The 10,920-nt window shown below is 40.9% G+C and overlaps 2 protein-coding genes across 3 annotated transcripts; both read left to right on the top strand.

Moving 5' to 3' along the window:
* Positions 1-35: 35 nt before the first annotated feature.
* Positions 36-3,474, top strand: LOC109636286 (homeodomain-interacting protein kinase 2). The gene is made up of 9 exons (XM_069535465.1): positions 36-179; positions 565-764; positions 892-1,080; positions 1,229-1,407; positions 1,542-1,662; positions 1,776-1,895; positions 2,000-2,074; positions 2,408-2,574; positions 2,676-3,474. Exons 2-9 carry the CDS (start codon positions 570-572, stop codon positions 2,935-2,937), a joined length of 1,308 nt encoding a protein of 435 aa, XP_069391566.1. The 5' UTR covers positions 36-179; positions 565-569; the 3' UTR covers positions 2,938-3,474.
* A 1,323-nt stretch (positions 3,475-4,797) lies between these two features.
* Positions 4,798-10,011, top strand: cox16 (cytochrome c oxidase assembly factor COX16). 2 transcript variants are annotated; one of them, XM_069535472.1, is made up of 5 exons: positions 4,869-4,887; positions 5,265-5,398; positions 6,105-6,182; positions 8,037-8,105; positions 9,060-10,011. In XM_069535472.1, the coding sequence occupies exons 2-5, from the start codon at positions 5,339-5,341 to the stop codon at positions 9,171-9,173; spliced, it is 321 nt and encodes a 106-aa protein (XP_069391573.1). In that variant the 5' UTR covers positions 4,869-4,887; positions 5,265-5,338; the 3' UTR covers positions 9,174-10,011. The 2 variants fall into 2 exon arrangements, with proteins under 2 accessions (XP_069391572.1, XP_069391573.1); XM_069535471.1 differs by having other exon boundaries at positions 4,798-5,398.
* The last annotated feature ends 909 nt before the right edge of the window (positions 10,012-10,920 follow it).

Genomic DNA, 10,920 nt, shown 5'->3' with positions numbered 1-10,920 from the left:
CCCTTTATATCTTAGTTAAGAATTAGATATATTAAGTCCCTGCAGATACTCTTGTATCCATTCTGTTCGTACCTACTGTACCTGTTGTTCGAACACCCACACTACCCCTACAGAAGTGAAAGAAGGCAAAGAAGAAGGAAAACAGCAGAAACCACATTTTAAAAGCTTTGATAAAACTGGTAAGTAAAACTCAAGACAGTGATGGGGAGTAACTAAGCATGTTTACATAACTACAGTCCTTAGGAGGCTCCAAGGCTAATTCTGCTTTATATTATGACTTCATGGAAAATATTTATTTGACAGTTGAACATTGTTGCAGGTAAAGAGTTTGAAAAACGTATCTTTGTATTGTGTAACTTTGATAGAATTCTGATATTGTGAATCCAAAGAACAGTTATTCAGATGTTTAAGAGAAAAAGAGAGATGAAGAAACAGATAATGTGTTGGTTACATTTAGGGAAACAAGGTTGGGGCAATAGTACCAGCAGGAACTTGATTTTATTTCACCCCTGCCTCTGCTGACTCCACATTGTAACCTTCACATGTTCTCCTTCTTTGTCACAGATAAAATGACTGAAATCGATAAATCTAAGAAGCCAAAGAAGCCAAAGAGCATCATTTTGTGCAGCAGCACCGCTTGCTACCTCATCAAGCAGAGGATTGGAGAAGGAGGCTTTTCCAGTGTTGTCAGGGCTGTGAATTTGGGCACATCAGAGGAAGTGGCCATCAAGATAATAAAAGATGAAAAGAATGCTAAGAAAGAGGTAGAGTAGATTCAATCGTATGGAAGAATACATTACACATTTTCTTGCTGATGACTTGTTTATCAAAAGAAATGCTGATACCACGCTGTCACTGACACCAATAGAATTTTTCCTGTTTCCTCCACAGTTTGCGATGCTTAAAGTGCTGGAGGTTCTTGATCCAGTGAAAAGCAACCTGGTTCACTTCATTGAGAAGTTCCAATACAAAGATCAAACATGTCTGGTATTTGAAAAGCTGGATATGGACCTTCACAGCATGACCAAAATGCTGGGGAGGGGAATGACACTCCATGAAATCCGGCCGATAGCGTACCAGGTAACAATGATGTGGCTTTTTAATCAATCAATCATCAAGAAAAGACGTACTTGCTGAAGTAGCATAATTGTATTTATTCTTGATCTGTTGAAGCCTGCTCTTGGCTCAGTATCTATAACATTTTACATGGTTTCCTTTGTCTCTGCAGTTGCTCACAACTTTAAAAGCGCTGAAAAGCATTGGAGTGGTTCACTCACACCTTAAACCAGACAACATAATGGTGGTCGACCCTCATGCTACTCCCGTAAGAGTCAAACTAATTGACTTTGGCCTGTCGTCCAACATCCCGAGCAAACTCGGACAATTTTGTCAGCCTCTGGGTTACCGGTAAGTTCAATGTGCAAAGCTCATTGTTTAACATGTGTGTTATTGTTGTCAATGGCAATGTCCTAATATTCACTACACATGCAGAATTTAAAAATGTACTAAACAGCTCTTGTGATTCTTGTTTGTACACACAGTGCACCTGAAGTCAGCCTGGGCCTCCCCTTCTCTGAGGCCATAGACATGTGGGGTCTTGCCTGTGTGCTTCTCTTTTTGTATTTGAATGCTCACCCATTCCCCAGCTGCGAGTACCAGACAGTAAGAAACCAAATATATGTTGATTTCAATACAAAGATTGTTGCATTCAGACACTTGTCCAAACACGACAGGGGACTTGATGTAGGATGTGATTCTTTATGTTCTCTCTCCAGGTCAAAGCAGTCGTTGGCTTGTTGGGCCTGCCAGCTGACCACCTCCTCAAGGCTGGGATATATACCAACATATTCTTCAAGAAAGACCAGTACTGGTCTAAACCAGGATGGTGGTTAAAGGTATTTTGTCTAATGTGTAACTAATTAATGATATATCATTAGATATCATTACATATATAATGATATATTAATGAGTATCTGACCAACATGTTTTGTTCCTTTAGATCTCCAAGGAAGTCTATGACAAGAGGAACAAAACAGAGAAAGTCTTATTTAAAACCTTCGAGGACCTAATTACAGTAAGTTACCCATTTCATTACTGAATATATAATTATGTCTCAAATATTTTTATTAAGAAGCATTGCTTAAAATTTTCCAAAGTTCAACATAGATTTTGCCTCACTTCAAAAAATATTACAAAGGCAAACATACATGAAAGACACACCAGACGTATGAAAAGATATAATGACGAAAAACATACAAAACAAAAATAATTACCTGACAATCCCAGGTGGATGGTATCAGTCAGAGTTGTTATCCAATGTTCAAAATAGATGAACAATTCTAAGCGTCTCTGTTGAGGGACAGAAAGCACTTCAACTAATCTCTCATCTACTGTGTTTTAAATCCAGCTCTACCCATTGTCGGAGGGTTCCATGGAGCTCAGGGACAGGAGAGCTTTTTTCAGCCTCATCAAAGGCCTCCTGGAGATTGACCCAGACAGAAGGGTCACCCCAGAGGCAGCACTGTCACACCCCTTCCTCACCATGTCCCATATATTTAAAAAGGCAAAACCATAGTGAGTAACTGAGTTTTGGTTTCAGTACAGATATTGAATGAAGCGAAAAAAAGTGTTAACTGATTAAGTGATCCTCTAATGTGTTGTTGTGTTTTATTCAGTTTATTTACTTCTCTGTCCAAAATGGGCAATTTGGTAATGGAAGAGGACGACAGTCAGTCTTTCAAATTTGATATGGCTCAGGTAGAGCCTGAGGAGGAGGAGTCTGAGGAGGAAATGCCTGAGGAGGAGGAGTCTGAGGAGGAAGAGTCTGAGGAGGAAGAGTCTGAGGAGGCAGAGTCTGAGGAGGAAGAGTCTGAGGAGGAAGAGTCTGAGGAGGAAGAGCCTGAGGAGGAAGGGCCTGAGGAGAAGGCATCAGCCTGAGGAGAAGGCTTCAGCCTTCAGAAACAAACACACGTGTGCTGATAAATCAGCATCAGCAGTGTCGGCCATCACCAGTTACCGACATTACACTCCAGCTGAGGAGACAGTCAATGACAAGAGTCGACCTGTCAAAGTGGAAAGCCAGTGGAGAGGGCTACTGAAAAGGACCACAAAGGTTTTTCGCAGAATTCCAATTAAGAACAACGTGAAGTCAGTGGAGTTACATGTGGCCAAAGAACCACATTTCTGATCGTACGAGACAGAGTTTGGACTTGCATGTAAACACCTTAATGGCCATCACAAAACGGGAAAAGAAACCCTAGATAAGTCATTCATTACAGGCATTTTTTATTTATTACAAATATATGGTTTCAGTGTATCAAGCTGTTCCATGTATCTGTACTGAGTGTGAGTAGTTGACCTGCCACTTCCACCCCTCCAACTCTTTCTTGCCCCCCTCTATCTCTGTTTTTCTCGATTCTCACACTCTGCCTAATGTGACTTTAAAAATAAGAATAAATAATGGTTCAAACCCAATTACTTTCCTCCCTGTTTTTTTGCTTTGGAGACGACGCCATGATGGTTTGGTCAATTGAGTTTTAACACATATGCTGATGACCAACATAAAGGGTTACGAACGGGTGGAAAATGACCTGATGACAATAAAAAGTCAACTTTAAGTGCAAAGTGACATTTTCATCAGTCCAGTTGGTCAGAGCAGGTCAAGTGGAGCTGGACTGGAATAGACTGTAAAGTCATGATCAAGGTTTCCTGCTCACGTTATAGTCTGTTCAGTCTGTGCACACCATGGTCCAGACTATCGGTCCTCGTGTTGCACACCAGGTGCTCTGTGGTCAACCTCCAAATCGACTGCAGCTAGTTGTCATTCAAGGTTTATTTGCCAAACTGAAAGAGAGGCTGCTTCTCTGTTTGACTCACATGTGGAAGTGATGATCAAGAATCTTAAATCTGTGTGTTTGGTTCTCAGAAGGATCCCATGGATAAACAAAATTTAATTCGGATTTATTATAAAACTTGGATAGTTGCTTAGTTAAGGAAATCCTCTACAATGAACATCATGTCAGTTTCATTTCCAATTTCAGACATTTATCTGACAAACATGCAGAAGAACAGGGAACATATAAGACGAGAGGCTTCCACTGAGTTAAAACTGAGTCTATTCCATTATTTGACAGAAGCTGGGCTGATTATATGAATGCAGTGCACAATACAAAAACATAGTGGATGGTGGTGATGCATCTTAAAGCCGGCTACAAGAGGATAAATACACCTACCAGTGTGAATACAAATGATGGTGGATGTACAAAACACATTTGCCAATATTATACTTTTTTATTTGAGAACATGGGACAAGATGGTGAATATCTCTCCTGCACAGGCTGGATCTTAAATCTCCAAAGACCAGAAGATATTCACAACCACCAGTGGATGTTAAGGAGGAATCATCAGTTGTGTACCTTGGTGTCATCGAGTGTTTCAGCCTTTTTATCTCCAGGTCTCTACATAGCTGGATGTGTGAGAATATCTATATATCCACAGAATATTGGTTCACAATCCCATTCTATAAACACTCAATACTAAATGGTCCTTTAGGGACACTTGATAAGAACATTTTACAAATCAGTTTTCATTCTACTCAACCCAGCCTCTTTAAAATGTAGAAAAAAACACTATAGACAATCTATTTTGATTTTACAAGTTTGTATTTCTTCTCACTCCTTATCAAATATGTAGATTGAATCATTAAAAGTATTTTTTATTGACATGTTTGAAATAAATTTAATAAAAAAAAAAAAAAAAGAAAATAAACCCTATATTAGATTCTACACAGTATCCGGCTGAGATGAGATGCACATGCGCACATGTTGCAGAGGAAACACCTGATCGCACCTGAGGGAGCAGAAGGAGGGAGGAGAGGCTGCACACATGGTAGGAATCTTTAGTCCACTGTCTATGGAAGGAACACAGCATCCGTGTTGGTGTGTCGAGCAGCGGGTTCAAATAAAGGAAACGTGCCCACACAATAAAGCTGAGTGATAAAAAGTTTGAGGAACGAGGAGAGGCCTCGAACATGTTCCTGCTGCACAACACTTCCGCTGACAAAGACACTAACAACGTAACAGAGGCAGCAATTACAAGCACCGAGAGAATTTGGAACACAAAGCACCTCCATCTTTTCTCTCATTAGATTTTTCCCAACACGTCACACTTTAAAAAAAAACATTTTATTTTATTTTCGATCGCGTGCGGAACCTCTAATCGCGACCTCGTATCGCGCCGGACACTTGTCGCCGCCGGACGCGTAGAGGAAGCTCGTCCCAGCTGTGACCTGCTCTGAGTTTCCGTCAGAAACATGGAGCTGTAGCCGTGAGGAGGAATCATGATCAACCTGAAGCTGCTGCAGAAAAGCAAGACGGTCCGATATGGAGTCCCGATGCTCGTGAGTATCTGTTCAACATCGTGTTTTTAACCTTGATGCTAACGTAGCCTGCTAGCTAACATGCAGCTTCATGCTAACTGTCAAACCTAGCATGTATCATGTACAGTGGTTTTATATAGTTGTAGACATGGTCTCAATGTGAATAGATATAAATGTGTTAAAAATAAAAAGAGGAGTAGAAGTCAGTTGCTCGTTATTTTAAATGTTCCCTTGTTGCACATCAGTATTTGGTTCTTCCAGGTTTTCAAAGTTTTACTTCTCGTGGTTTTTAGTCATTTTAACTTTATTCACTTGTTGAAACTTGAGCATGTCTGAAGGTTTCAAAGCTTCAAATCAGTATATTATTTATATATCATGTACTTGCAGCCAAAAGATGCATTGAATAATCAATCGACAAATGATTTGACAACCCAGACTTTTTTTATATTTGTAAATAAATATATTAACCAACTTACTAATGTTTCCTGCTAATAACTTTTCAGATTTGAGGATTTGATTCGTTACTTTATCATACGTGATAATAAACTTGGTATTTTGATGTCATCATTAACATTATTTTCTTGTACTTTGCAGACAAAGCTGTAAATTTAAGCTGAAACCCTAGAACATATAACGTATTTACATATGTAGCTCAACTTGTACATAACTTGTGAAAGTCCTGCACACTCCTCACATAAGTAATCAAATTATTTCTGTGTTATTTCAGTTGCTGGTAGTTGGAGGCTCCTTTGGCCTGCGAGAGTTTACACAACTCCGATATGATTCCCAGAAGATCAAGAGAAGGGTTTGTAGTAAATTAATTGAATGTTACATATCAGAAGGGTTCACGTCCAAACAATGAGACAGTAAATAAAGTTCACACACTCACTCCCTCACAGAAAACAGGACTGCATGGCAAAAGTCTCTGCAGAGAACTGTGTATTCGGTGTGTAAATACTCCACCTTGTGGTTAGAATTGTAATTGTACCTGTGAGTGAAGTGTGAAAACAGTTCCCATGTAATGATGGGCAGCTGTAGTCTGACAGTTCTGTGCTGTAGATTTGTGTTTATTTATAATTATCTGTTTAATTAACTTAAAGTGAGTCACTAGATGGTTGTCAGTTTCAGAAATACCCTACAGACACACACCACTGAGAGGCTGCTCTAACCCGCTCAGGGTGAGTCAGTACAAGAGCCAGAAGTGAGAACAAGCTCGAATAATTCATTGAGTGACAGACCCAATTCATTAAAATGACAGAGGACCGACCCTTTATTAGAAGCCATTACGATCTGATGAGCTAGCTGCGAGGGCAAGTGGCTGTTTTGTGCTACTTTACTGTGACGGATGCAGATGCATGTCGTCTGGGTGGGAGCCAGATGGCAGCGTCATCTTTTCTTATTACTGTCCATGTGCAGCAGCACTGCTCTGTGGAGGAGGAGGAGGAGGAGGTGGGTGGAGGGCGTCGTGCCCCCAGCACCATGTTTCTGTAGCTGCCCCCACACTGCTCACTCTGTCCTGACGGGCCCGCGGCAGCATGAGTCCCTCTCTGTCAGACCCTGTCGAGTAGAGATTTAACTCTGCCGTGTGTGTGTACGTGCAATTTGAATATCTGAACAGTTGTAAATATGCATGATTAAATCCACTCTTCCGGTTCTTACTTTGGCCTGTTATCAGCCAGTTCCCTGATATTTAAATCATTAAAGCCACTGTCTGAGAGTAAGTCACTGTGTGATCCAATTAGCATTTTCTCTTCAATGATTTAATTTAGCTTGCAGGCAAATTCGTCCTTCAAGGCTTTTCTCTCTTCCCTTTCCAGGTTCTGTGTGAATGTTTTTCACCTCGGAACACTCCCACCCTGTTTTTGGGTTCAAGCTCCTGCCATTGTAGCGTTAACACCTCCATAGTAGGTGTCATGCTACTTAATTGGGCATTAACTCCCTGGTCTGAAGGAAGAAAAATACTCCATATATATTATTTATTTGCAGGAGTAATGAAGGTCTAATTAAAAATCAGTCATGGAGTTGGGAACTGCAGCATTATTGCTGTGAAATATTACAAATCATTAAAAGTAATGGTTCAGAATGAGATTCATTTCTATGCTATTCTCAGGCAAAATTCCAGATTTCTGCACTGGACTCGACTCTCTCTCCCAAAGACACTGACACATTTCCTTTTTACCGAATCTGGTGATGTTTATACAGTTTCTAAAAATAATTACTGGAGTGAAAACAAAAAAGTGGATCCTTCCTGTCGGTTTGAAGAAGCCTTCACGATTAATGGGAGCAAAATATACAAAATGAACATCATGAAGTTTTGACTTCAGACTTGAAACTAGAGATTTAGACCAAAACTCTTATGAAAATGTTTTGTAACGTTATAAATCAAGTGAGAAGACTTTTATGTGGGTGACTTATTTTAAAACCTGCTGGTCATAAAAGAGAATCCAGGTTCTAGGCACTAAAACATTGGCTTCACTTTCTGACAAATGTATGAAAGAAAACATATTCACCCCCCGTGCAGATATCGTTGTTTATATATCAAAGTGTGTAGTCTCCCCGAAGGGCTTCTCCCCACTTGAGTTCATCGTCTTTGTTTTAATTTTCTTTTTGTTGTGAGTCTCCACATGCTTTTAAAACTTTCTTCTCTGTTCTCTTGCAGTTGGATCCTTCACTGGAGGCTAAAGTCAACGTGCAGAAGCAGCCGGTGATGCTGGAGGAGGAGTACAAGGTAAAGGGAGTCAGGTTGAGACAGAACGGATTTACCCGCTAATTAAGATGTAAAAGAGGTATCGGTTTTTAAACTAGAAGTTAACATATGTGGAGGTATATTTATCTTAGCGAACACTGGAGTCACCCTCTGCTGGTCATTGGAGATAACACAGGTTTCAGGCACTTTCCCATTGGCTTCTCTTTCTAGACCCGGAGTCTAAACCTATTTTTATCTACAGACTATTACTGAGAATTTTAGCCACATCCCTTGATCCTCCTCAGGATTTATCACATGATCAAAGTACGAAGCATTTGTCACATAGGGAGGCGGTAGAGCAGTCCATAGCGACTTGGCTTGGGAACCGGAGGTTAGCCGGTTCAAGTTGCAGAGGTGCTAGTTCACCTCCTGGGAACTGCCGAGGTGCCTTTGAGCAAGGCACCGAACCCCCCAATTGCTCCCTGGGCGCCTTCATGGCTGCCCACTGTTCCGTGTGTGGTCACTGTGTGGATTGTGTTCCGTGTGTGCTCCGTTCACACGGATGGGTGAAATACAGAGGTCAAATTTCCCCATGTTTGCATGTTGCATTCTGTGTGTGGGACCACAAACAGGAATCTTAATCTTAATCTTAAATAATATCAGCTGCTTGTATTTGTCATGTGCAGAATCTGAAGTTTGATTACATTCTGTAAAAGGCGGAGTGAAATTCAACCGTCCAATAATCAGATGTGAAGAAACACTGGCAGTTTAATTCTTGCCTCTCTCAACAAACCAGATGGTCAGAATTTTCTACATCGGGCCGTTTCAAACCACATCAAGTGAATGTAGAGGAATCCTGAGTTGACTCTGACGTAACGTCTTTTGTTATTTGCACTCGTGAAAAATCCTGTAGTGTTTTCAGACACTGTTTAATCTTTGTAGTTTTTTTGGCATCCTGAAGTTAAAACCTGCTCTCCTGCTGTTTCCCCTCCGCAGAGGATAAAGGAGAAGAATTTGGACGAGTGGAGGAACATCCGTGGTCCTCGTCCCTGGGAGGACTCGAGGGACTATCAGGAGCAGCAGCGAAACCAGCAGAACAAAAAAAACTGAGGCTCAGGGACGCCAGGCAGAGCAGACTGTTCACACAAAACACACGCTACAGCTGGACGGACCAGACAAGAATGGACAGCGTCTGTGGCGAAGATGCCGCAGAGACCCAATTATCCCGGATGCCACAACTTCAGGGCACAGGCTCAACTTGTTTGTTCTTTGTTTGTGTTGGACTTCAAGCTTTTGACATGTACATTGTTGTGGTCTCCTCTGGTTGTTCTGGGCTACTTGTGGTTAAATCTACACCACATGAGCTTAAACCCTTGAAATAAGTTCAAGGAGGCTTTAAATTTACAGAAATATGCACTGAGTCGTGAAATTTAAAGCTTTAAAACATCAGCTTCTGGGTGAGTTGAATGTTTCAGTGACTGTGAATGTGGAGAATGTTTCCTCTTTCACTCGTCACCTTGAACATCTGTTTCTGCTCTGTGTAACTTCTCCTGTGAGACGTGTGGAGCTGACCGATCGTCGCAGCTTTAATTTCGCTGAACTGTGTATCAGTTAAAAAGACTTGGAAGTCGTTAAAAAAACAGAGTTTATCTCCAATATTCAGCAGGAAACTTTAAAAATATGAAGAATTCTAATGAGAGTTTCGTTGATTTGTTTCAGCGGCGGCACTTCTGGGGCTGGGAATCATGGGTAATATCCAGCATTGCTTTAATACACAAAAGTCACCTGTTGATTGGAGTCTGATGAGGAGTTTGTAATAAAAACAACCAGTAGGTGGCACATCTGAGCCTGTCACACAGTTTAAAGGACTTTACATCTGAATGTCTATATACAGGTTTCTATCTGTTTGATTTCCTTCTCTCAATAAATTATTGCTATTGATCCAAAATTGTGACTTTAACTTTTGTGTTATTTCTGTGAAAAGCTTGTTGATGTGTTGAGTCTTTGTTGTGTGTCTCATTGATTCACCAGTTCAAAGTATAAAAGAGTAAATAGCAACAGTCCGACTTCCTCGGGTCTCCACGGTGATGTGTTTTCTGACAGTTATTACTTTGCAAAGCTACGGTTTTATTACGTTAACAATGGAAGTATCACATTACTATTTCCTTCCTGCTTTTTCCCCCTTGAAACAAAAGGTTGTCGTTGTCGCTGCGATGTCTTCATCAGTATGTATAAGCTCTGTTTATGTGAGTGACACATAACGTATGTACAGCTCCACCTCGCTCAGCTCGTGAAACAGGGATATAATAAATACCCTTAAGATGCTGAATGGCCACGTCTTGGGATTTATTTTCCATAAAATGTATTTTTACTCACCTTAATACTCGCACATATTTATGGAAGAAATAACAGCAGCTCATATTTGAGGATTACATTTTTTTTTGCATGTGCAGTTTTATCAAATCTTGAGGAGGTCTCCTCCGTCATTGGTTGTTTTGGTGTCAGAGAGCGGAGCTGCCATGATTGCCTCAATCCCACCAAACAGCCCTGAGTGACGAAGCAGAGCAATCAAGTCATTTGTCACAGCAGGATTAGCAGATCACGTCGAGGCTCTGAGGTCGCACTGATAAAAATGTCTGGTGTTTCTGAAGAGGCCCGTCTAAATTTAGAGCAGCCACATGTTGGTGCATCTGTAATCTGAAGAGGTGAATCATACACTCGATGTGGATGCTCCACAGACGCCCCGGGGCCGTTTCTGATGAGATCCACTCTGAACTATAACTGCAACCGGGACGAGGCTGTTTCTTACTGTGGGAAAGAAGAAATATCGAGTTTGATGATGGTCAATGAGCCAATG

This window comes from Paralichthys olivaceus, chromosome 12, assembly GCF_024713975.1.
Source record: "Paralichthys olivaceus isolate ysfri-2021 chromosome 12, ASM2471397v2, whole genome shotgun sequence".
In the NCBI taxonomy this organism is placed as follows: Eukaryota; Metazoa; Chordata; class Actinopteri; order Pleuronectiformes; family Paralichthyidae; genus Paralichthys; species Paralichthys olivaceus.
The sequence above is the reverse complement of the archived record's forward strand: the minus strand, read 5'-3'. Positions and strand labels throughout refer to the sequence as shown.